At 31.3% G+C, this 27,231-nt stretch overlaps 2 protein-coding genes and 1 long non-coding RNA gene across 4 annotated transcripts; all 3 read left to right on the top strand.

Annotated features, from left to right (window-relative positions):
- Positions 1–7,398: 7,398 nt before the first annotated feature.
- Positions 7,399–10,088, top strand: LOC148571209 (uncharacterized). The gene is made up of 7 exons (XM_088509038.1): positions 7,399–7,598; positions 7,704–7,778; positions 7,874–7,931; positions 8,285–8,340; positions 8,635–8,697; positions 8,878–8,946; positions 9,567–10,088. Exons 1-7 carry the CDS (start codon positions 7,539–7,541, stop codon positions 9,873–9,875), a joined length of 690 nt encoding a protein of 229 aa, XP_088365164.1. The 5' UTR covers positions 7,399–7,538; the 3' UTR covers positions 9,876–10,088.
- Positions 10,089–21,253: 11,165 nt separating this feature from the next.
- Positions 21,254–22,003, top strand: LOC110263152 (uncharacterized). The gene is made up of 2 exons (XR_015907622.1): positions 21,254–21,385; positions 21,485–22,003. It is a non-coding gene; the product is annotated as an uncharacterized LOC110263152 (long non-coding RNA).
- Positions 22,004–23,031: 1,028 nt separating this feature from the next.
- Positions 23,032–27,231, top strand: LOC148571208 (kinetochore protein NUF2 homolog). Of its 2 annotated transcripts, none has more exons than XM_088509415.1 (11): positions 23,032–23,332; positions 23,490–23,714; positions 23,953–24,046; positions 24,125–24,304; positions 24,563–24,652; positions 25,177–25,284; positions 25,819–25,872; positions 26,064–26,178; positions 26,424–26,581; positions 26,663–26,758; positions 27,036–27,231. In XM_088509415.1, exons 1-11 carry the CDS (start codon positions 23,166–23,168, stop codon positions 27,105–27,107), a joined length of 1,359 nt encoding a protein of 452 aa, XP_088365541.1. In that variant the 5' UTR covers positions 23,032–23,165; the 3' UTR covers positions 27,108–27,231. The 2 variants fall into 2 exon arrangements, with proteins under 2 accessions (XP_088365541.1, XP_088365542.1); XM_088509416.1 differs by having other exon boundaries at positions 23,200–23,332; positions 23,471–23,714.

Below are 27,231 nucleotides of genomic sequence, written 5' to 3'. Positions count from 1 at the left end.
TGATGTTTATTTGCATCTATGTCTGATATATTATAATCTATTCAACGAATGAGATCAAATCCTACATTTTAAACGTTTTTGCCTAAGTATTTATCTCTGGAAAAAATACCAAAACAAAAAATTATTGTTACATTGGATGATTTTAATATGAAAAAAACGTTAAAGAAGATTCTAAATAAAAAATTACGCTGGGGACGGTTTCGATTTTGACCCTCAACGTTAGGGACAAAACAATACTTATCCCTATAGTTATCATATTATTATTATTATTATTATTATTATTATTATTATTATTATTATTATTATTATTATTATTATTATTATTATTATTATTATTATTATTATTATTATTATTATTATTATTATTATTATTATTATTATTATTATTATTATTATTATTATTATTATTATTATTATTATTATTATTATTATTATTATTATTATTATTATTATTATTATTATTATTATTATTATTATTATTATTATTATTATTATTATTATTATTATTATTATTATTATTATTATTATTATTATTATTATTATTATTATTATTATTATTATTATTATTATTATTATTATTATTATTATTATTATTATTATTATTATTATTATTATTATTATTATTATTATTATTATTATTATTATTATTATTATTATTATTATTATTATTATTATTATTATTATTATTATTATTATTATTATTATTATTATTATTATTATTATTATTATTATTATTATTATTATTATTATTATTATTATTATTATTATTATTATTATTATTATTATTATTATTATTTTTTCGATTGATAATTGATAAGTAGTTTAATAATGCATTAAATATTGATTTTATATAATTATAATAAAGATATTTTCCTAAATTAGTATAATTATGCATTAATACTTAAATGCTAATTATAGTATAAGTATAATAAAGATATTTTTATAAAATAAACTTAGAAGAGAAAATGTACATTCATTTTGGCGGGAAAATGGATTCATGAGGAAACGACACTTCACTTTTATTAGTTGGGGGAAAACCCAATTTTAGTATATTAAGTAGATGATAATGTAACATTTTACATTTGTATAGATTCATAGAATATAATTTGTGTCTTTATCATATCATGGTACACAATAAAAAACCACAAGGCTATGTAATTTGTGTTATTGAAATTTAAAATTTGAAAATCAGTTCTCGTGTTGCAGCCTCCCACTCCATGAACTAGCATAGAGATCAATAATAACATTGATAACGGACGATTTTGAGCCGAGAAGAATTCTAAGAGAGCAGAGAGAGCAGACTTTAGTTCATCAGTAAATATATGCAACCATCCTGAACCTCACTTTTCCCAGACCTGTATAAAAATCACTAATTTAGTAAATCAAATAATAAACTTAAATTCATAGTCATGATTCATGAACCTAGAAACAATAATCTAACAATGCCTTATCAAAGTGAAAATTGTAATCAAATCATGCATGCATCACAATGCAAACCAGATAGGAGTAAAGATCGCAAACACTAACCGTGCTTTCTCCAAATTTTCAACCACATCTTTCATTGTGTGTACTCTAATTTTCTTCAGCTGGTGTAAATAACACAGCAATTCAGAAAGTGTAAAGCATTTACATTATACACCAGCAAGAAACTATTAAGCTCGCAATATGAAGGACACGTAAAGTTCATGCTGGAACTATCAAATTTAAACAAATTGGTTAGTGACAATAAACTTCTGATATACAAAAATAAATTCTTAATAAGCAGAAATAGGCCTTTCGAGAAGCCGATATCTGGTTCTATTTCTAAATTTAAAGTTGTAATATTATCCTCCAGATTTGGCGTGATGGCTAGAATGGTTGTGGGATAACTATTTTGAATATGATTAGCAATTTCACCCGGCTCACTTTACAAAAGAAAATTCTTTATATTTTTTATTGAATTAAAATATTGCAGATATATAAAGAAACAACTCAATACACTAAAGATGTGACTAATCACTAATGCATCATGTATGTTCTTACCTTCAGATTTCTGACTTGGTGAGGACAACCTGTTGGAATGAAAACAGCTTCTCCTAACCTCTGAACGAAAGTCCAGGGCTCAATTCCTACGAGAAATAAAGAGCTGTTAACATGCTGGCACAATTTAATTATCAATAAAACAAAAAATAATTCTCTCTTTCAACATCTCAATATTGAGGAAAAATAATCCAAGAGTAGTAACGGTTATGGAGTAAAAGAAGAGTAAATCACATTGACATGTTCAACTACTTGGCCTATCTTACCCCTTCCAAGGTCATCAGGATCAGCATGCACAACAACCGCCCTGCCAAGTATGGAATGCACTCTACTCAACGGAATCTACATCGAGAACGGAAAGGCATCAGAAAGAAAAACTAAAGCATTCTAGATCCAATTGAACTACATTTAAAGTTGAAAGAGATAAGTACAATTAAGGGTTCATTTATCAAATTGAAATGTGAATTATACAACAAAAAGATGTCAAATTTGAATTCTACAAACACAGCAATAACCAAAGTTTAGTTGAGCAATTACCTGTGAATCTGTGATAGAAATCTCAGCAACCCCTGAATGAGAAAAGAACAAAATGTGTTGTTAGGAGAAAAATCAATTGATAGAAAGAATTGAGAAAATAAAAAGAATTGAAAAAAATCATACCATCAGGGCCTGCAAGAATGTTACCCAAATCACCAGCATGATGGTGATGATCGGCAGGAGCTCCATGGTATTTGTTAAGAGGATTGAAGTGAGGACCCGTGGAATTGCAGCCATTGGTAGTGTCACCAAGAGCATGGATATGGAAGCTCGGCACGACAGGGATGCCGAGAGGAGGAAGCGCGGCGAGAGGGCACCGTGCGGCAGATCCGGAGAGAGCTCGATGTAGATGTTAGGGCTAAGGATATGTAGGTGTGGAAGTGAGAAGGATTTTTTTGGAATTTTAAAAATATAAGAGTGTCCTGCTATCCTAAAAGAGAGAATATTCGTTTTTTTAAGAGAATATTCTATTATTTTAGATGTTTTTGTCACGATAGGGACTAAATTGAAAAAAAAATTAACGTATAGGGATTCAATTAAAAGGAAAAAAAGTATAGGGACTTAATTGAAGATTTCGTGAAACTATAGGAACCAACAGGGTAATTAAACCTTAAATTAATTATAAAACTAATAGATAATCGTGTATAATTAGATCAACTCAATGACATTCAATTATAATTGGTTCGAGTATTAATTTTAGGAGAACAAACTCAAACCAACCCGTAAACCCAATGATCTTTTGATTAAATAAAAAAATATATATTCTAATAATATATATAATTTTTACATTAATAAACTTAACTCTATTATAATTGTTAATAATTTATAGGTATTTTGTTATTGTTAAAATATTATTGACTTATTAGTTGATATTATATGTTTATCATATTTATATAATTTTTCTAAATCAATTTCTCATTCTTTTTTGAATTTCTATTTCATCGGATACCTAATTATCTGACCGAACTAATACGTTCTTAATCAATTTAGTTTAGTTTGAATACACAGACAAAAGAAAATGTAAAACCGAACCAAATACAATTTAATTGGTTCGATTTTTATTTTATCCCGAACCCGAATTAACCGATCCATGAACATTCCTAAACAAAAGATTAAATGATCCTTAAATATTTTTAGACTATTAAATGATCTTTGTAATAAGATATGTTTTTAATTAATTACCAAATAGTTATTTTTTTATTTTATTTATTAATTAGTTTTTATATGTTATTTAATTTTAAAATTTGTCTTCTATTTTATAAATTATTATTTTATTATTTATCATTTATTTTATTTTTATAACTTTATCATTAATAATTTAAAACAATAAAGAAATAGAACATCTATTAAAAGTGACCTTAGTTTTGATTTAATATGTTAAATGAATATAATCATAAATTCGATGTAGGAATAATTTTAACTAATTTGATTTCTCAAATTCAAGTGTTATATTGAAAATTAAGATTCAATATTTATTATTTTTATGAATTGAACTATTACTTGAAAAAGAAGAAAAAATAACGTAAACCATTTGAGAATAATTTATATAATAAATTGTATATTTGATATGTTTGATGGTGTAAACAATCAAAAAAGCGTGTTGGTGGTGAATACAATCGATTAAAATTTTTTTTAAAATTAATTAGTTGTTGTTTGTATTCAAAAAAATCAAATTCTGAAGATATTTAATTAATTATTTTCTTCAATCAATCCATCGGATAATTCAACTAATTAATTAGACATTTTAACCAATTAATTGGATGGATAATAAAATTGATTATCTAAAAAAAATTAAACTTTTGCTTGTAAAACAATTGATTGTTATAAAAAAAGAAAAGGATTTTCAAACAATTCAATTAATCACAATAAATGATAAACAATTACCATTTTAGAATTTGACAATTGAAAAAATATTGATGATAGATTAAGAAATTATTAATTTTAGAATTGAAAAAGATAAAATTAGGATTTTAAATTTAAAATCAAATTGAGAAAGAAATTAAAAATATATACTCAAAAAATGTCAAATTATTAATAATAAAATTATAAAGATATGATAGATGATAGATAATAAAATAATAATATATAAAATACATAACATATTTTAGAATTAAATAACATATACAAATTTAATTCATAAATAAAATAAAAAATAATTATTTAATATTTATTAAAAAATTTAAAAATATTTTGTGATTATTAAAATTATGAGGTAAATACTGATTTGGTACTCGAAAGATTCTGGCGCTGATAAAATGGTAGTTGATTTTGTTATTAACAAAATAGCTCCTAAAAGATTTTAAAATTTGACAAAATCACCCAACCGTAAAAAGAATGACGTCACAGTGAATGAAAAATGCTGATGTGGCCGTCAGAAGAGAGCTCTAATGATGGCAAAGAAGGGGACGCAACAGCGAGGTGCTGCCATGATGGAAAGGGATGCAGCAGCGTGTTGAAGAAGAAGAAGCGGCGAACACAAAGAACGCGACGAGGTGCAGCTACGTGTTATGGCGGTCTTTTTTTTTTAGCTGCCATGGCGGAAGGGGACGCAGCATCGTGTTGAAGAAGAAGATGCCGCGAACACAAAGAAGAAGATTGCTGGAGCTCTCTGCCATCATCGGAGCTCTATTCCGATAGCCACATCAGCATTTTTTCGTTCACTGTGACGTCATCCTTTCACGGCTGGGTGATTTTGTCAAATTTTAAAATCTTTTAGGACTATTTTGTTAAGAGTAATTAGCCATTTCTGACCATGAAAGATTGAGGCGCTGACAATACTGACCTTGATTAATTTAAATTAACTTTGTAACTATGAAAGATTTGCTCCGTTTGACATTTCTAACCAAACGTCAATTTTTTAAATTTGCCGTTAATAAGCCAAAGATGTATGTACTTTTGTCAAATTCTCAAATTTTTGTGGTTAAATATGTCAACAAATATATACTTATCCCCTTCCCATTCCAATTCAACATCAACTCAGAAAAAGAATATATTCAAATCAAACCTCAATTCTATATTTTAAATGCTAGAAACATGATTGAAAAGAAGCACAACACAAGTCCTATAACAATTGACAAAATTTATATCCTAATTTCTATAATTTCTCCCTTAATCTTTCCTATCTTCATAATTAATTTTATAATAAATACAAAAGAAGAAGCATGATAAACGCAATCTTGTCATCATCGCAGAAGAAGCATAATAAACGCAGAAGAAGAAGCATAATAGCTATCATAATAAATCCATATTCTACTTTCATAACTAGGGTTTCAGATTTTCGAATAATTCACACACTTATGAAAAAGACGCACATAAGGTCATTATAGTAAAATTAGGCAGTAATGCCACGTTGGAAAGCCAAGTTGAAAGGATACTTGCCACATAGGAAGCTTCACTAACGGCAAATTTAAAAAATTGACGTTTGGTTAGAAATGTCAAACGGAACAAATATTTCATGGTTACAAAGTTAATTTAAATTAGTCATGGTCAGTATTGTCAGCGTTTCAATCTTTCATGGTCAGAAATGGCTAATTACTCTTTTGTTAATAACAAAAGTCAGGTACCATTTGTCACCACCAGAATCTTTCAGGTACCAATTTGGTATTTACCATTAAAATTATTTAATAGTTATGAGACCATCAAACTCGAGATAATACTCAATTTGGTCCCTCAACTCGAACCTCACTTTAGTCCCTAAAGTTTTAGTTTCTTCTATTTAGTCTCCAAACTTTGTAAATGTGATTCATGTTAGTCCATGGGATGATTTTCGATACACAACGTCAACGGAATACTGACGTAGATATGAGAGAGAAACCATTTAAGGGTAAGAGATCATACTTTACCCTCTAAAGTGAAAATTCAAAATTTAGAGAATTCAACCAAAATGACATTGTTTCACAAGTTCTAGCATAACATTTGGTTGTCCATGTCAATGCTTCATTAACGTTTTTGTGTCATAAATTGTCTCAAAAACTAATGTGTCATCTTTACAAAATTTGAGAACTAAAAAAAGACAACTAAAATTTTAAAGACTAAATTAAAAATCACATGCAAATTTAGAGGCCAAATTAAATATTAGAGTAAAGATCCAATCCGGTCGTTATCCATTTTACGAAAGACAACGCGATCCTTGTCCAAAAAAAAAATGGACACTTCAATCCTCAACCTTTTTATTTTGGGACAATATGATCCCTTTGTTAAAAAAATTATTAAATAATAACAAAAATTAATTTTGTGGGGTGTTTTATTTGTATTTTCTTTTCAACAATATAACCAATTACTATCACTACTACCACTACTTCCTTCATCCTCATTATTATCACTCCTACTTCTATTATTTTTATTGTGTAACCATACTTTATCATCATCATTATCTCTTCTATTGTGATCATCACCAATAGTCCAATACCAATATTATCAACATTAAAGTTCTCTTCTTTCATTTCTTATTCGATGTTATTTTTTTCCTTTAAAAGATATTTGTACTACAATTACTTTTTTTGCGGCATCATTTTCATCAATAGTTTTTCTTCACTTAACCACAATTGGCGAAAGAATTTTTTAAAAACAAACTTATTAGTAGTTTGTAGAGGTTTAAAACCCCTACAAAATACAAATAAAACCTTCACAAAACTAACTTTTGTGATTATTTAACGAATTTTTTAATAGAAAGATCGTATTGTCCCAAAATATAAAGGTTGAGGGTCGAAGTATCCTCCTTTTTTTTTGGACAGAAATCACGTTGTCTCCGTACAAATGGACAACAAGGGGTTGGGTGTTTACTCTAAATATTAACTCCAGAAAGCCCAACTTACCCACTTCATAAACTTCACAAAATTGTTTTTTGGATTGGATTCAAATGTAACAATATCGCAAGGGCCCAAAAGCTTTCAGAACCTGAAACAGAAATCGCAAACTGCAAAATCAGTAAACTCTGTTCGTTATTCTGAATTCTGAGACCTTTGCAAATCGCAAAACCATCCATGGCTGAAGATGACTCCGATCGCCCTCTCAGGATTATGAACTTCGTCTCCGAGGACCAAGTAAAATTATCTACCTTTCTCTTGCACAAGCTCTTCAATATTCTTTTTACCGCCATAAATTAGGGTAGGGTTTCAAAATTACTTCTTAATTTTGCATTGGAACAGCTGGTGGAGGCTAAACGAACAAGGGGAGAACGAGTCGAAGATGGAACTGCTCAGAGGGATAGACCTCTCTACGAGGTTCGCTCGTTATTGCTAAATTCTCAAAACTTCCCATTTCACAATTTTCAATATTTTTCCCGGTTCCCCTTAATTTCAAAATATTTCTTTGGCAGATTCTAAAGGAGAATAAAGATAAGAAGGATGCGGAGTTTAATGAAAGGTTTAAGCACAGTGAGTGTTCAGCCAGCATTGAATATGTAACTCATTTCTTACTTGGAAGAATTGAATGTGATAGTGTGTAGTAATACTGATTGTCAACCTGTTAATAAATCCGTGCATTACGTTCAAGCTTATCAACCTTTTAGTTTACTAATACAAGCTTAGGTCTCATATCAAGTTTAATTGAGATTTACTATTTGAGTTATCTAAGTTTCATGAGTTTAAATGAACACTTGAGTTTGATTATTGATTGGCCCTCTTAGACAGGTTTAGATTGTGCTAATTGTTTTATGCCTTTCTCTTGTGTGCATGTGGTTTTAGTTTCCATTCCAGATTCGATTTTGACCTGTCTTTAATAATTACAGGACCACCTAAAGCTTTAGATGAAGATGAGACTGAGTTTCTTGATAACTATGAATCAGTGAGTTTCTGATTTTGTTTTTACAGCATCATTCTTCTAGAGTTTTTCGTGACTAGAGCCTGGAAGTTTCATTTGGGAAAATTTATCTGATTTGATTTTGATATGTACACAAGCACATTGCTCCAAGGGATGTACAAGTAGCTATTTTAGATGGTTTAAAAACAATTTGATGTCCTCAACATTATATAGAGGTTAAGAAATGCCTGAACACATTGTTGCACAAAGTTTATGAAACTATGAAAATGCTTCTTCTTTTCTTAAGTAAACTTTGTTCGTTTTATCTCCAACTTTCAGACTAGGAGAGAATATGAACGGAAAGTAGCAGATGCGGAAGCTGAAGAATTACGTAGCTTTCAGGTTGGTCGTCTTATCTCTTTTGTCTTTTTACTTTTCTTTAAGAAGTAGTATACGCATTTTTCTTGTATGTCTCAAGGAATATTCACCTGAAAATAACATAATTGATGATCTGAATTTAATAGTACGAGTCTATTATTTAGTCAAATTTTATTTTATAAATATTGTTCTTGTAAATTTCAGGCAGCGGTGGCAGCACAATCCAATTTTGTGCATGAAATTAAGGAAAGAGCCCCTTTACCTATGGTTCAGGTTGGTGCTTGAAATTTTTGTGCGTTGCTCCCAAAGTTAAATTAATGTTACTACTGATTTGCCGAGTTCTCGAATAACATCCTTAATGCGCACCACCAGCATTTTCCTATCCCTGTAGTTCTATTTTCCATGATTTCAAAGTTTATACGAAATCATTCTTGGTGGTTTCCCAAATGAAGACTGTCTTATTTTGTGGCGGTATTATAGACTGCTTATATTTTCTTATTATTGACATCTGCACATTTAACTGTGTTTATTCAACTACAAAGTAAATAGAAGCCATAAGTTGTAGTGCTGCAAGGGTCAATCTCTGAAGGGATGCCTAATTTGTTGATCAATGAAAGCAATGCATGTGATTTTAAAATGATAAATGTGCATTTAAGAAACACAAGTTGTCATTTGATATGCACATTATATGGCTTATTGAAATCAACCTATGAAATTAGCATCTAATAAGGATCTTCATGGATGATTATGCAGCTTTCTGCACTGAGGCATTATAAAAATACTCATTTAATCTGGATTTGATTAATAGATCATTGCTTGATGATTTTTGTGACAATTGAATGTCAGAACTTTGTTATTTTCATGGTTATCGAATAACCTCTTTTCTCTTGCAGGAAGAAAAGTCTGCTGGAGTAAAGAAGAATCCGTCCTCGCGTCCATTAAGCATGATTATAAAAGTCAAGCCTCAAGCTAAAAAGGCCAAGGCGGATGAAAAAAATGCTGAAAAAGTTTCAAAAGCGGAAACCACTCTCGAGAATGATGATAGTGAACCCCAAGCTAAAAAGTCCAAGATAGATGGAGCAAATGCTGATGTTTCTAGAGCTGAAACTACTACTGAACATGATAAGCCTAAGTCTTCAGACCCAGCACAATCATTAAATGCCCTTGTTTCCTACAGTGACGAAAGTGATGAGGACTTGTAATTTGATTTTTGTATTGTGATGAGTTAGAGATCTTGTTCCTTATCATATAGCCATAGCCTCTAGTTATCTGTTGTATATCTTTCATGCCTAACACTTCCATTGTGGATGCCTAAAAGGCAATCAGGCATCACAATCACATCCAACTTAACCATGTACATTTTTTATTTGTGGAATAGAAAATTGAGCATGAATAGGATTTGGCTCTTGTTGAAATGAATTTTAATCAAGTAAGCAGCACAACTGCACAAACGGTCCTGCTTTTAATTCCTTCTCCATCTGTATTGGATGAAGGGTTTGTTTGCTTGAGCTATGAGTGATTTTTTTAAAATTATTTTTAAAAAATATAAAAGTAATTTGTTATTTTGGACATCTTAGGTAAAAATGTTTTTTGTTCTATTAATTATGTTTGAAAATATTAATATAAAAGTATTTTTTTTTGTTTATTTATTACGTTAAAATACTTTTTAAGTAAAAAAATCTTCAAAAAAAATATAAATTATAACTTCTTAAAAAATATTTTTTTTATTTTTACTAATATTTTAGTTTTCTTTTTAGAAAATTGTCAAACATACTAAAAAATAAAAAAGATATATTTTCATTGAGTTTTTTTTAAAACAATTTAATAGCACTTAAAATCTATAGATTCATTAATAAAGATCAGGTAAGAAATCAGATAATTTTAAAACGAGAGTTATTAAGGGGAACATAATAAAAAAATATGGTTTATAATAATTAGTTGAATGTAACAAAGAAAAAAATTTTCTTATAAGGAATTTATTTAACTTTAAGAAATTAGATATCTAGTCCTTTTTATTAGAAATCGCCATCAATTCTTTTCAATCTCTAAAATCTACAATCTTAATCTCACAAGAGCACTACAAATCAAAAAAACAAATCTCCTAAATATCTAAGAATAAAAACAATGGTTGAGAACAAGAGAATATTCAAAAAGCAAAGGGTTAAGAAAATTCTCAAGGGTACTACAAATAAAAAAAACAAATCTCCTAAATATCTAAGAATAAAAACAATGGTTGAGAACAAGAGAATATTCAAAAAGCAAAGGGTTAAGAAAATTCTCAAGTTTCATATTTTAGCCAAAAACAAAATTAATCTTATAATCATCAACAAAAAAACAAGTGTTCACAATCTTTCTCTCTCAACTGATCAAGCCGAAAATAGTTCTGTGACAGAAAAGCCATGTCCAACAACAAAGAACCATAACGGAACTAGAACATCAAGTTAGAAAAGCACAACCAAACTTCTAGATCGGAAAAGACTTTCGATTCAACTAACTGATCACCCAAATAATTCACTACACTTAAGCAAAGAAAATCACTAATCGAACAAACAACAATAACACTCTATGAGATAAGTTTGAAAGTGGTCCCTAAAGTTGCACTCGAGTCTCATAGTAGTTCCTGAACTTAAAAGTTACCCATATTCGTCCTTGAAGTTGCACTTCGGAACTCAGATTCGTCATTCCGGCACATTCTGTCCATCTGGCACCACCGGAAAGCTGATCTGGACTCCTCCGTGACACGTTGGCCAGGTAACGGCTAGCTGACGTGGATTAGTAAACTTTTATGGTGCAATTTGGTCCCTAAATCAAAATTAAAAATTTTAATCCCCAAATTTAATCATCATTCTCTTCTCTACAGTAATCCCTCTTTTCTTTACATGCAGAGATCTTCATATCCCAAATTCACAAGATTTTTCTTTTTGTTTATTTTTAGTTGAAGTATCTTATAACAATAACAACAACTAGAGTCTTCTTAACAACCATTATTTGAACAAGTTTAATCGCTTTTATCCCTTTTTTTTTTAAAGAAAGATGGTGAGATTATAACATAAAAAAAGTTATGTGATATATATAATTAAAGAAATAATGAAAAATTTAGTTTCTAAAATTGTGAACGTTCGTAAAAATTTGTTGACTTTTAAAAATGATTAAATTGATTCCTAAATTCATAAATTGTGAATCTCAACTCATCTCTAATGCTAATATAAAATGTTAAAATGTCAGCATGACATTTACAAACAAAAAAATGATATGATTAATATTTTAATATGATCAAATTAGTGTCTTAAATTAGTTAGTTATATTTATTTTGCTTAATTAGTTTTTTATTAATTAGAGACTAAAATAATAAATATTAAATTAGGTAAATTTTTGCTATTTTTTGTTTCTCTAATATTACCCTTAATTAATTTGAAATACCTATTTAATTATAATAAAATCTTAGACACGTCATTTTAATAAAGATGTCATATGATTTGAAATGCCATAATATAACACTTTATATTAATACTATATGAATGACAGTTAAATTAGGATGATGCATGGTTATTTTGGAACAAGATTAGAAAGGAAATGTAATGTAGTATATAATAATAATGATGTAACATTTTAATTCTGTAAATATAAGAGATAGATTTTTGTAAAGTCATATAAAAATATAAAATTAAATTTTGTAAAGCATTTTAATTAAACTAGAGTTAATAAGTGCATAAAATGTTAAATACAAAGACATAGTATGTGACTTTTAATTAACAAAACATATGCGTGCTTTCAATGAAGTTGTAATTTGTGATCTCTTTTACATCCATATGGATAAGAGAAGAGAAGAAAAGAAAAGAGAGGAGTTACTACTATAGAGAAGAGAATGATGATTAAATTTGGGGATTAAAATTTTTAATTTTAATTTAGGGACCAAATTGCACCATAAAAATTTACTAATCCACGTCAGCTAGCCGTTACCTGTCCAGCGTGTCACGGAGGAGTCTAGATCAGCTTTCTGGTGGTGTTAGGTGGATGGAGTGTGCCAGAAGGACGAATCTGAGTCCCGGAGTGCAACTTTAGGGACGAATATGGATAACTTTTAAGTTCAAGGACTACTATGAGATTCGAGTGCAACTTCAGAGACCACTTTGAGACTTTTTTCAACACTCTATTCATGTGTTTCATCACATAGTCCTTCTTGAGCAACTAAATAACAATTTTTAAAATTATTGATTTGAAAGAAAGAATTAAAAGCAAATCAAAATTATGTCATAACTTCAAAGATTATCAACATAAGAAGAAAAAATTCAATATTGCTTATCAAATTCAGAACAAAATATTTTGATCAGAAACTCAGCAAATCCATGCAATCCACAAATCGAAATACAGTTTTAGAAGGGAATTTGATAATAATTCACAGCAAACACCGTTCGAATCTTTCAAGTAATGCATAAAATGTTGACATCAAGAATTATAGAGAACAACATGAAGATGAAGAAGATTAAAGCATACATTCACAAAAGCGAGAAAGATTAGAATTAGCTATAAGGCAAAAATCGCGAATCAAAATCGAAACTGAAGTTATTGCAAAAGCAAATTCAAGAAAAGCTACCAAAAGAATAACTCAGGGTTGGGTATAAAGAAGAAAGAGGTGGCAAGAAGCGACAAAGAACGCATGATAGCAAGAACCACAAGACAAGAATGACAAAAAAAGTCAAGAATGACATAAAAGACAAGGATGACATTCCTATAGGCCTCTGATAGTGCCATAATTTGTACAAATAGGTGCGCTTGTATTTATGATCCTACCATAGGACACTTGCTTCATATTACACAAATTAAACCTAAGCTCTGATACCACTTTGTCACGGTCCAAAATGAGTTATGACCGGCGCTCAGGAAAATAGTCTCCTAGCAAGCCTAACCAATTCAAATATAAGTTGAATAAGAATGTTACAAATACTTTACAAGTTCTAAAATAAATAATTATACATTTTAAACAAAATTAGAATAATTAAGAATGGTTGGATCCTGCCTGTGACATATAGAGCATATACATCTAGGAACTCGATAAAAATAAATACTCATTGCAGATCGTGACTCTTGATTAGAAAGTCTCACATAGTCAAGTATTTGTTCCTGAAAAATATTTTTAGAAAAAGGGACGAATTTTGCAATTCAGTGACTAGACAATACATCTAAAATTCACATGAGACCATATAAATATTATAATTAAAGTAATTTTAATTAGAAAATAGTAGTTGATAATAATAAGTGAATGAGTTAATACTCAAAATCGTCCCTAAAAGATATCCCGATTTCCATTTTGGTCCTCGAAAGATAAAGTTAATCAAAATCGTCTCCGAAAGATACACGACTTAGTCACGTTAGTCCTTCCGTCAGTTGGATGATGACGTGTCACGTTAAGTGCCACGTGGCACATGATGACATGGTGGGTGATGCCACGTGTCACGAGATGATTGGTTGACGTGTCAGATCAGTGACACGTGGCACGCCAGGTGTCAGGTTAGTGACACGTGTCACTTGACATGTAAAAAAGTTATTTTTAATCAAAATAGTCTTTGAAAGTTCAGACGTAAGTCATTTTCATCCCTAAAATTTTAAAAAATAATCAAATTAGTCCTTATATAATTTTTTTTAATTTTTCTTGATAATATTAAATTTAAAATATTTTTTGATACTACTAATTTTAATAGAAATGTAATTGACAAACAAAAAATTAGTAATGGTATCTTTTCTTCTCTCTCCTTTAAATCTTCTCAAAATCTCTCTTATTCTTTTCTATTCTAAAACATTTTTCTTACATTATCACATTTTGCTAGAATATATATATACTCAAAATTGAAATGTATGTATTTGTTAACCTAAACAAAGTTATATGCTCAAAATCAAAATTTATGTATTAAAAGAAAAATTATATAATCTATCTCAAACATATGAGACACACAAAATATTAAATATTTTTAACTATATGGAAGTACTAAAGAAAATATTAATCTGGTCATAATATATATTCGTTACCAGCGTTAATATCTTAGTTGTCAAATTATTTTGGTTTGAGTCAAATAAATCTATTAAGAAATCTAAATCTTTTTTTTTTTTTTAAATATTTACAAGAAACAAATATAAAATAGCACAAACGAAATTATTAAACTAATTACATGATTATCACATCTAAATTTATAAGTGATGTTATTCAAGGGTCGAAGGAGTGTCATTTTACTTTTTCTAAATAATGAATTTAAAAAGAAATTCAATTTTTCTTAGAACTTTCTAAATTTAATTAGTTTCAATTTATAATTGTGAAAGATTATATAATTTTTGTGTGTTTTATATGTTTGAGGTAGATTATATAATTTTACTTTTAATACATAAATTTTGATTTTGAGCATATAACTTTGTTTAGGTTAACAAATACATACATTTCAATTTTGAGTATATATATATTCTAGCAAAATGTGATAATGTAAAAAAAAAGTTTTAGAATAGAAAAGAATAAGAGAGATTTTGAGAAGATTTAAAGGAGAGAAAAGAAAAGATACCATTACTAATTTTTTGTTTGTCAATTACATTTCTATTTCAAATTTAATATTATAAAAAAATTAAAAAAATTATATAAGGACTAATTTGATTATTTTTTAAAATTTTAGGGATGAAAATGACTTACGTCTAAACTTTCAAGGATTATTTTGATTAAAAATAACATTTTTACATTACGTGTCACTGATCTGACACGTCAACCAATCATCTCGTGACACGTGGCATCACCCACCACGTTATCATGTGCCACGTGGCACTTAACGTGACACGTCATCATCCAACTGACGGAAGGACTAACGTGATCAAGTCTTGTATCTTTCAAGGACGATTTTGATTACTTTTATTTTTCGAGGACCAAAATGGAGATCGGAATATCTTTTAGGGACGATTTTGAGTATTAACTCTAAGTGAATGAAGAAGGGAGTGGCAGCACAATCCAATTTTGTGCATGAAATTAAGGAAAGAACCCCTTTACTTATGGTTCAGGTTGGTGCTTGAATTTTTGTGCGTTGCTTCCAAAGTTAAATTAATGTTACTACTGATTTGCTGAGTTTTCGAATAACATCCTTACTTAATGCCCACCATCAGCATTTTCCTATCCCTGTAGTTCTATTTTCCATGATTTCAAAGTTTATACGAAATCATTCATGGTGGTTTCCCAAATGATGACTGTCTTATTTTGTGGCGGTATTATAGACTGCTTATATTATCTTATTATTGACATCTGCACATTTAACTGTGTTTATTCAACTACGAAGTAAATAGAAGCCATAAGTTGTAATGTTGCAAGGGCCAATCTCTGAAGGGATGCCTAATTTGTTGATCAATGAAAGCAATGCATGTGATTTTAAAATGATAAATGTGCATTTAAGAAACACAAGTTGTCATTTGATATGCACATTATATGGCTTATTGAAATCAACCTATGAAATTAGCAATCTAATAAGGATCTTCATGGATGATTATGCAGCTTTCTGCAATGAGGCATTATAAAAATACTCATTTAATCTGGATTTGATTAATAGATCATTGTTTGTTAGAAAATTAAATCAAGAATATTTAAGAAAGTAGTATAACTACAATATACTAGAATATACTAGAATATTGAAGAAGTTCAAAATCAAATTGAATTGGAATTGAATGGAAGTTGCACTCATCACCTCCATACTAGAAGAATCATGAAGTGCATTGGAAGCTTCAAAATTGATGACTAAGCTTAATAAAGAATTTTTAAGATGTATTAGAAATTACAAGAAGTTACTTATTTGAATAGTCAAAATAAGAAGCAAAGTTAGATAAGTATGTGTATTAAGAAGCTAGTAGAATCATGAACTTTTAGTATGAAACTTTGCCTATATAAAGGCACATATGCCTTATGTATTTTGTGTGTTCCATGAAATGAAAAAAGATATGATTATGTAAAGTCCTTCTTTGTTCTATTATTTCATAAGAGTGTTGGTGAGTTTGAGAGATTGAAAATATGATAGTGTTACTTAAGAAAGTGAGTGATCTTGGGGCCAATTGAAGTGTGAGTATTATTCTTACAATTGGTATCAGAGCTGGTTAATCCAGCGCCTGGTGTTAGAGAGTTTGTGAGGTGTGGGAGAGTTCTCACATAGTTGTTTGTTCATAGAGTTGGTATGGCAAACACCTTCAATATTGTGTGGTCTGGTCCCAAGGTAGATGGGAAACTTGATTATAGTTATTGGGAGACTTTAATGTCTACCCATTTGAAGGTCCAGAACCTGTGAAATTTCATTGAACCAGGTTTGCAAGAAGGAGCAGATGCTGCCCAACAGAGGAGATATCAATTGGCGCTATCTCAAATTCACCAAGGAGTAGATTATACGGTGTTTGGCAAAATTACAAATGCCAAAAGTGCAAAAGAAGCATGGAACACATTGAAGCTGTCATATAAAGGCGTAGATAAAGTTCAGAAAGCAAAGCTACAGTATTTGAGAAGAGAATATGAAAGGTATGAGATGTCTAGCTCAGAAACCGTTGAGCAATATTTTACTCGTGTTACAGATCTCGTCAATAAGATAAGAGTCTATGGAGAAGATATGTCCGATAGCAAAGTGGTGGAGAAAATTCTTCACACCATGCCGATGAAGTATGACCATGTGGTGACTACGATACTAGAGTCCCACGATATGGACACCATGACGATTGCAGAGTTGCAAGGAACCATGAAAAGTCACATCAGCAGAATATTGGAGAAGTCAGAAAAATCAATTGAGGAAGCCCTGAAAAGTCTAGTGAATTTAAACAATGTTGCAGAATCAAGTCATACACAAGTAGGACAAGGTCGTGGTTTTAATTTTCAAAGTAGAGGCAGAGGAAGTTTCAGATGTAGAGGTCCTGGCAATTACAACCAAGAAAGTTATAATAATTTTACACCACCTAATCAAGGAAGAGGTGGAACGAATTTCAGGCCTATCAACCGAGGAAGAGGTCGAGGCAATTTTTATCAAGAAAGAACCAATTTTAACTGCTTTTATTGTGGAAAGTATGGACATAAAGCAGCATATTGCAGATTCAAAATGGTGAATAACAATCAAGCACACGTTGCAGAAAATCAGAATCAAAATGCTAATGATAATCCGGGTACTCAAACTTTATTTTTTACAAGTAATTCATGTGCTGAAGATGAAAATATATGGTACTTGGATAATGCTTGCAGTAATCATATGTCTGGTAGAAAGGAGTTATTTTCTTCTCTAGATGATTCAGTTAAACTATTATTGAAGTTTGGTAATAGTACAAAGATCCCTGTTGAAGGAAAAGGGCACATACCAATTAGATTGAAGGATGGTTCTCTGAGTTATATTTCTGATGTTTTCTATGCTCCTGAACTTGATTACAATTTATTGAGTATGGGGCAATTATCTGAGAAGGGATATAAGATGATAACTTATCATGGATATTGCACTGTGTTTGACAACAACAGAAGGTTCATAGATAAAGCAAAGATGACTTCAAACAGAATGTTTCCATTAAAAATTCAACATGTTAATCCCTCTTGCATGAGTTCTGTGATACTTGATGATAATTGGTTGTGGCATATGCGGTTTGGGCATTTCCATTTTTCTGGCCTAAACTACTTGTCAAAAAAAGGACTTGTTTCTGGTCTACCACGTATTCATATTCCCAATTGTGTTTGTGAGATTTGTCAACTGGAAAAGAAACACAGAGATCCATTCCCTATAGGAAAGTCATAGAGAGCCAGAAGATTACTTGAAAGTGTGCATTCAGATCTCTGTTCTGTAGAAGTTCCAAGTAACGGTGGTAGCAGGTATTTTATCACTTTTATTGATGATTTTAGTAGATATACATGGGTATACTTTCTGAAGCAGAAATCAGAAGCATGTGATGTCTTTAAGACATTCAAGACGTTTGTCGAAAAACAAAGTGGCTGTAAAATCAAAATTCTCAGAACAGACAGAGGAACAGAATATCTTGCGTGTTCAAAATACTTTAAGCAACACGGAATTCAACACCAACTAACAACTAGATACACTCCTCAACAAAATAGAGTTGCTGAAAGAAAGAACAGAACCATCATGGATATGGTCAGATGCATGCTCAAGTCAAAACAAATGCATAAAGAATTTTGGGCAGAAGCAGTCGCAACAGGAGTTCATATTTTAAACAGGTGTCTAACAAAAATTGTTCGTGATAAAACTCCAGAGGAAGCTTGGAGTGGAAAGCGGCCTTCCATTCATCATTTCAGAATCTTTGGGTGTATTGCTTATGCCCACGTACCAGATCAATTAAGGAAGAAGTTAGATGACAAAGGCGAGAAGTATATCTTTATTGGCTATAGCACAGACTCAAAAGCATACAAGTTGTACAATCCAAAAACAAAGAAAGTAATCATTAGCAGAGACGTGACGTTCGACGAGAAAGACTTGTGGGACTGGAACACAAAGACAAAAAAGCAGCTGACTATAATTCCAAATACATGTGATGAAGTAGAAGAAATGCAACCTGACACAACCGAACAACCAAAATCATCTAGAAGACCTCAAAGAGAGCGGAGACTACCTGCTAGATTAGCAGATTATGAAGTTGGCAATGACAACGATCCGTCCGATGAAGAAATCATAAACTTTGCTCTATTTTCAGATTGTGAGCCGTTGAACTTTGAAAAAGCCTCTAAAGACAACAATTGGAAGAAAGCAATGGATGAGGAGATTCATGCCATTAAGAAGAATGACACATGGGAGCTAACTGATTTACCAACAGATAAGAAGCCGATTGGAGTAAAGTGGGTTTACAAAACTAAGTACAAACCCAACGGTGAAGTTGATTGTTTCAAAGCAAGATTAGTTGCTAAGGGATACAAGCAAAAGCCAGGTATCGATTATTTTGAAGTATTTGCTCCTGTTGCAAGATTAGACACTATTCGTATGATTATTTCACTCTCGCGTCAAAATAAGTGGAAGATACATCAAATGGATGTTAAGTCTGCATTTCTAAATGGCACTTTAGAAGAAGAAGTGTATGTCGAGCAACCTGCAGGATATGAAGTTCTTGGAGAAGAAGATAAATTTTACAAGTTGAAAAAAAGCCTTGTACGGGTTAAAGCAAGCACCAAGAGCGTGGTACAAGAAGATTGATTCTTATTTTATTCAGAATGGTTTCAGAAGATATCCATTTGAACATATGCTTTATATCAAGTTCGTTGAACCTGGAGATATCTTGATCGTGTGTCTTTATGTTGATGATTTAATTTTTACTGGCAACAATTTGAAGATAATTACACAATTCAGGGAGGCTATGATAAAGCACTTTGAAATGACAGATATGGGTTTAATGTCTTACTTTCTTGGCATTGAAGTGGTTCAAAAAGATGATGGTATTTTCATTTCTCAGAAGAAATATGCAAATGATATTTTGAAGAAATTTCAGATGGAACATTCAAAACCAGTTCCTACTTCAGTCGAAGAGAAGTTCAAGTTGCTAAGAGAAGATAAAGGAAGAGCAGTAAATCCCACATACTACAAAAGCTTGATTGGAAGTCTGAGGTACTTAACTGCAACTAGACCAGATATTGTGTTTGGAGTTGGTTTGCTTAGTAGATTTATGGAGGAGCCTTGTACCAACCATTTGCAAGCGGCAAAACGTATTCTTCGATATATCAAAGGTACTTTAAATGATGGTATTTATTATGAAAATACTAATGAAGTAAATCTTGTCGGTTACACTGATAGTGATTGGGCCGGAGATATAGAAACAAGAAAAAGTACTTCAGGATTTGTATTTCATTTTGGTTCTGGTGTAATTTCATGGCCGTCAAAAAAACAACCAGTAGTAGCACTCTCTACAGCAGAAGCAGAATATATAGCAGCAGCAAGTTGTGCAACGCAAGCAGTTTGACTAAGAAGAATTCTTGAGGAATTGAACGAGAAACAAAATACTCCAACAACAATATTTTGTGATAACAAGTCAGCTATTGCACTTTGCAAAAATCCAATATTCCATGGAAGATCGAAGCATATTAATATTCGATTTCACAAAATCAGAGAGTTGGTGAATGAGAAAGAAGTTGTAATCGAGTATTGTCCAACTGAAGAACAAGCTGCAGATATATTTACAAAGCCATTGAAGACCGAGTTATTTTACAAGTTGAAGAAGATGGTTGGAATGATAAACTCTATAAGCTTGATTTAAGGGAGGCAATGTTAGAAAATTAAATCAAGAATATTCAAGAAAGTAGTACAACTACAATATACTAAAACATTTAAGAAGTTCAAAATCAAATTGAATTGGAATTGAATAGAAGTTGTACTCATCACCCCATACTAAAAGAATCATGAAGTGCATTGGAAGCTTCAAGATTGATGATTAAACTTAATAAAGAATTTTCAAGATGTGTTAGAAATTACAAGAAGTTACTTATTTGAATAGTCAAAGTAAGAAGCAAAGTTGGATAAGTATGTGTATTAAGAAGCTAGTAGAATCATGAACTTTTAGTATGAAACTTTACCTATATAAAGACACATATGCCTTATGTATTTTGTGTGTTCCATGAAATGAAAAAAGATATGATGATTATGTGAAGTCCTTCTTTATTCTATTATTTCATGAGTGTTGGTGAGTTTTAGAGATTGAAAATATGATAGTGTTACTTAAAAAAGTGAGTGATCTTGGGACCAATTGAAGTGTGGGTATTATACTTACATTGCTCGATGATTTTTGTGACAATTGAATGTCAGAACTTTGTTATTTTCATGGTTATCGAATAACCTCTTTTCTCTTGCAGGAAGAAAAGTCTGCTGGAGTAAAGAAGAATCCGTCCTCGCGTCCATTAAGCATGGTTATAAAAGTCAAGCCCCAGGCTAAAAAGGCCAAGGCGGATGAAAAAAATGCTGAAGAAGTTTCAAAAGCGGAAACCACTCTCGAGGATGATGATAGTGAACCCCAAGCTAAAAAGTCCAAGATAGATGGAGCAAATGCTGATGTTTCTAAAGCTGAAACTACTACTGAAAATGATTTGCCTAAGCCAGCACAATCATTAAATGCCCTTGTTTCCTACAGTGACGAAAGTGATGAGGACTTGTAATTTGATTTTTGTATTATGACAAGTTAGAGATCTTGTTCCTTATCATATAGCCATAGCCTCTAGTTATCTGTTGTATGTCATTCATGCCTAACACTTCCATTGTGGATGCCTAAAAGGCAACAAGGCATCACAATCACATCCAACTTAACCATGTACATTTTTTATTTGTGGAATAGAAAATTGAGCATGAATAGGATTTGGCTCTTGTTAAAATTTAAATTATGATAGCCGTTTACTTTCAAAGAAGTTTTTTTTTTTTTTTTTTTTTTTTTTTTTTTTTTTCTTTTTTCTTTTTTGGGGACTGTTACCATAAAACACGTCTTAAAAAAAAAAAGAAGTTATCATATACAATTGGGTGCAGCGTGATTATCGTTTACATTATTTTCTCAAGAAATTTTCCTAAAATAGTTATTTTCAGTTTGTCTGTTATATAATAACATATCTGACCTAACCTTTCGGTGAAATGAATTTTAAATCAAGTAAGCAGCACAAACGGTCCAGCTTTTAATTCCTTCTCCATCTGTATTGGATGAAGGGTTTGTTTGCTTGAGCTTTCGAAAAAAATGTTTTTTGAGTTATTTTTTTTAAAAAATTTTTTAAAAATATAAAAGTAATTTGTTATTTGGACATGATAAAATGTTTTTTGATCTATCAATTATATTTAGAAATATCAATACGAAAGTATTTTTTGTTTATTTATTATGTTAAAACACTTTTTTAAATAAAAATCTTTTAAAAAATATAAATTATAACTTCTTAAAAAAAATATTTTTTTTGCTAGTAATTTTTTAGTTTTATTTTTAAAAATTTGTCAAACATACAAAAAAAATAAAAAAATATTTTTTTGTTGAATTTTTTTAACAATTTAATAGCACTTAAAAAAACTCAGAGTAGATTCATTAATTGAGAAATTAGAAAGATGTGAAAGGAAATTTGTTCAAGCCCTATTGCAGCTTGATGGGAGTCTAACAGTTCCTCTATCTTTCCCAAGCCTCAGTTGCTGAAAGTTGACTATTTTTACGGGAAAAAAAATGGAGGATTTAGGCCGCTTAACAATAAGCCGCCGGCTTATGTTCGATACGAGCAGTGTCCATGATGGGCTTAATTTTTTCTTTTTGAAGACATGATGGGCTTAGTTTCAACTCACTTAGACACTGGCATAATCCGTATTGGGCCTAACATATACGCGAACAATGTTGTATATAAGTAGCCTCCATCGGACTCAACATAAGTAAATGGCGGGAAAAGTTATCGCTATTTTAATTTCAAGTGCAACTAGGTATTAATTTCTATTTTAGTTTTTTTCCCTTTTATTATCATCACCGTTCCGGCTTTCTCAGTCTGCCGATTTTGCTTCTGGGGGAAGAAGAAGACAACGACAATGGCGACGTCGAAGTACGAGTACCCAACGCTTTCGAGACCAGAGATAATCACAACCTTAGCGCAATTGCAGATTGCCAACATGATTGAGCAAGACTTCATCCACCCAAACCCTGACTTGATCTTCGAACTCTATACACGCCTCCTCATCCACCTCGACTTTCTTGAGTACTAATTTGTTACTCTTTCTTCGTTTTTGATTCTGTTACGAGTTAGTTTTCTTGCGTTAACCTGAATTCTGTTACTCAAAAAAGTTAGTTACGATGGACCATTCTTATTTCCGTTTTGTGTTCTCGAATTTGCGAGTTGGTGTCTCTGTCAACAGGGAAGAGAATGAGCAGCTTGATTTTGAAGCGGTGTCGAATTTCGATGATCCTGAACTTCACATGGAGTCCATCCGCGCTACAAAACTGTACTACAAGATTAAGGAGGTGCTGGCCATACTCGAGTGCCCTAGGAGAATTGTGTTCACGTTCGCTGATCTCCTTATGCCGGACACTCAGCGCACCGAGTTTTTCATCGGCTCTATTGTCAATTTTGTTCTCTATAGGTGGATACTTCTTTGCCCTTTCTATAGAAAGTTAGGAGAAACTGATAAGCATTTCTTAGCACAATAATCCAAGCGATTGCATTCATATATGTCTCTCATATACTTTTAGAGATGGTTTCTTCATAGTTCATAGACTCTGTAGGGAAATTAATATGTGGTGTTGGCATAACTGCCTAATTGTCATACTTGTTGCTTGTTTTCAATTCTCATTTTCTTTTCTTCAATTAAAAAATTGTAGGGAAGGGAAATTGGTTGAGATATCAAAAATTGGAGACGAAGTCAGCGCTCTGGAGGAGCAGCGAATAAATTTGGAGGAGAATGAGATTCCTCAGGTTTATTTGTGGATGGATCACGTAATCATTATTGAATTTACTTGAGTATTAGCCTTTGTTGACCGTTTCTGGTTGCAGGTGAAATCAGAGATTTCCAACTTGAATGAAGCTAGGGAAAAAGAGATGGCTGTTGTTCAGGAGGTTGATGCAAAGGTTGCGGAACTTCGTAACACTATCATGACCCTTAATAAAAATCAGATGTCACTGAGGACTACTTTAAAGAAGTCAAAGGACCAGGCAGAAGAAATGGATGCGAAGGTGAGTTTATTTTCCCTTATCATATCATCTGTAGCTTTGGTCTATAGAAGCTTATCATTGTGAGTTATCAAATCTTATGCCTTATTGGCTTATTCTTGGTGATTTTGGATGGTATATGGGCAGAACATCTATAGAGGAGTAAAAATTTATTTCCTTTCAATAGATAATGCAACTTCTGAATACATTACAAGCTAATTATAACAATCAGCAATGAATGGTTAACCTTATCATAGACTTATTCTCCATTTCTTAATGCAGATTTCTAATGCTGAATTTACACTGTCACAAAATGCTCAAGAAAATGAGAATCTACGTTCAAAAATTGCCCAATCACCTGACAAAATTCAGGTACAAGTTCTATCTGTTTCGTATCAATAATTAGCATCGATTGCAAATTAACTTTGTTGATGATGTTCACTTCATTGTTCTTTTATAGGCATCACCTAAGTTAATTGCTTTTATGTTCTTTGCAACCAATATGTTGTATACTTTTCTCCCTGCAAGCCTGCTTGTGTGAACATTAAACTGGAGATTATTGGACTACTTTACTGTCTTCTTAATAATTTAAGTATGATCAGATACTAATGCTTTCCATTTTTTAGGTGTCTGCGTGATGAAAATTGCCATGAAATAAGCTACTTCTTTCTAATCATTATTTGTTTATTACTTTTTTATATTTATGTTAAATTGTGTTTTGTTATGTGAGGTTTGAACTAAACTGTTCTGTTCTGTTTTGTTAATGATGCAAGTTAACATGTTCTGTTTGCATAACTGACTAATTGTTATATGTTTCTTTATTGTTGTGTAGAGACTTAAGATATTTTCTCTGCCTATTCACTAATGTAAATTATCTTCTCTACTTTTTGCTAAAGAGGGCTTTAGAAGAGAAGAAATTAGCTCGAGAAGAGGCAATGAAAGCTGAAAGGTTGGCAATGCAAACTTTTCATGAGAAGACTTCTCTCCTTGAAGTTTATTCCAAGGTATATTGTTCCAGGGCAGGTTTTTCTTTCCGTCATCTGTATTTTAGGCAGCAGTAAAGTAATCTAGTATAGACATTTTCTTATTTTGTTTTCTTCTTCTTATAGTATGAAAAAGCTTAGGTGGCCACCATAGTATTTCTAATTCCTGATTGTTGTTTTCTGTTAAGAGTTCAGAGTTAGGATACTGCTGCCTAGCTTGAAAGAAATCATTTTAGACAGCAGAGCAGCAGACTTCACTTTCCAAAATAAGTTTTCTGTTTTATTATTATGAATTGTGTTTTTCCACTCTATGAACCCAAGAGCCTATATGTTCATATGTTGTCTTTCCTGACCCCCCCCCCCTTCCTCCTCCTCCTCCTCCTCCTCCTCTTCTCTTCGGTGTCATACTGTTAAATGATTTTATTCACAGATTGTCTCAGCTTCTAGCCATCAATCCACCTATAAAATTCACAATGTCAACATGAACATGCATATATAAATAATCTTTTGTTCTTAGTGTACAAATCAATTTATCTTTTTAACTTCTTTTCTTAGGTTGGCAAGAAAATGTCAAAGCACTACAAGCAAATGCTGGCTATAAAGGAACAGGTATCAACGTAGTTTTGCCATTGGAGTTCTGCTTTCATTCTGTCTTAGTGATTGAAAATATAATATGAATTCTCCACATTAACATGGTCTATGGAGAGAAAAGCTGCTTCTTTTGTTATATATATATAACTTCCTTCAATGATTACTATTGTGCAAAACCTCTTGTTTGATATCAGTAGCACTTCATATAGGTAAATTCTGCTAAATCGGTTGAAAAGGAGCTTAAAGCTTTGAAAGCTAAACTTAGCGATGAACAAGTATTGGAGAAGTCCCTTGAGTCCAAATTGGCTGAAAAACAAAGTAAAGGTACATTCTTGGGCAGGCAACGCTCGCATTTCCTTTTCCAATTTATATTGCTATTTTTACAGAAGACATTGCTGAAAGCTGTTCACAAATGACCTAAATTATTTTCACTCAATGCTGTATTTTTCTCTTCAAACTTTTCAATGGCATCTGTTTACTGAAATGCGGCATAACTATATGCTAGATTATTTTGTAATGCTTTTTTAGTATAAAACCATGCAACTTCTCTACTTGTTTCCCTTCCTTAGTTTTGCAGATGGAAGAAACGAAAAGGCAGGTAGAGAAAGAGTGCACTATTATGCAGGAAAAATCAATAAAATACCTAAATGGTATAACATCCGATGTGGAATATAAGAAACGTGACATCGAAACAAGACGGAGAAATGTTGAGGCCGTGTTAGAAGAGGTACAATTTCTGAGTTTCATAATAAAAAAAGTAATTTGTGATGAAAGAGTGAATTTTTGTTATTTCTTCTGCAATTGATAGGTGGATGCTACAAATGGTAAAATGAAGTCAGTAAAGGAATCTGGAGCTGCTAAAGTGGAACTGTTAGGTCACAAGTCTGAAGAGATAATCGAAGAGGTACATGGTCAATTGTTTACTTTTACTATTTGTGCCTGTTCTAGTCTCCTTGTTGCCTTGAATAGCTTTACAGTGCATCCATAATGCCTCCTTAATCACAAGGAAATGAAAATTAAGATTCATGACTTGAGCTATATTTGTTATACTTATACCTACTACAGAAGTCCAATTTTCTAAGTGCTTAAATCCTTACTCTTAGCACTGATGAGATTGAAAATTTAGTGGTGGTGTAATAATGAATGAGAAATAGCTAACTATAATGCATTGATTGTTGCAGTTTCGAAAGTATGTAAACTCGATTGCACGTGTGGTTGAATCTGGGCCAGAAGGCGTTGGTGTTGATATTTAATTCGTAAGCAATTTGCAATACATCCTTTACTTTTGCTAAAACACAACAGTGAAGCATCTTTATTTCATTTTGTATATATATTTTTTATGAAGATAATATAGACCTGATTCTGAAGTTTGTGATC

The sequence above is a fragment of the Arachis ipaensis genome, chromosome B3, assembly GCF_059453495.1.
Source record: "Arachis ipaensis isolate K30076 ecotype BB chromosome B3, ASM5945349v1, whole genome shotgun sequence".
NCBI classification, from domain to species: Eukaryota; Viridiplantae; Streptophyta; class Magnoliopsida; order Fabales; family Fabaceae; genus Arachis; species Arachis ipaensis.
This window is presented reverse-complemented; position numbering and strand designations above follow the sequence as displayed.

Coding starts and splice junctions, on each gene's coding strand:
- LOC148571209 (XM_088509038.1), top strand. CDS start 7,539: ATGGCTGAAGATGACTCCGATCGCCCTCTCAGGATTATGAACTTCGTC. Junction 8,698..8,877: donor AAGAATTACGTAGCTTTCAG/GTTGGTCGTCTT, acceptor TGTAAATTTCAG/GCAGCGGTGGCAGCACAATC. Junction 8,947..9,566: donor CCCCTTTACCTATGGTTCAG/GTTGGTGCTTGA, acceptor TTTCTCTTGCAG/GAAGAAAAGTCTGCTGGAGT.
- LOC148571208 (XM_088509415.1), top strand. CDS start 23,166: ATGGCGACGTCGAAGTACGAGTACCCAACGCTTTCGAGACCAGAGATA. Junction 23,715..23,952: donor GTCAATTTTGTTCTCTATAG/GTGGATACTTCT, acceptor AAAAAATTGTAG/GGAAGGGAAATTGGTTGAGA. Junction 24,047..24,124: donor AGGAGAATGAGATTCCTCAG/GTTTATTTGTGG, acceptor TTCTGGTTGCAG/GTGAAATCAGAGATTTCCAA.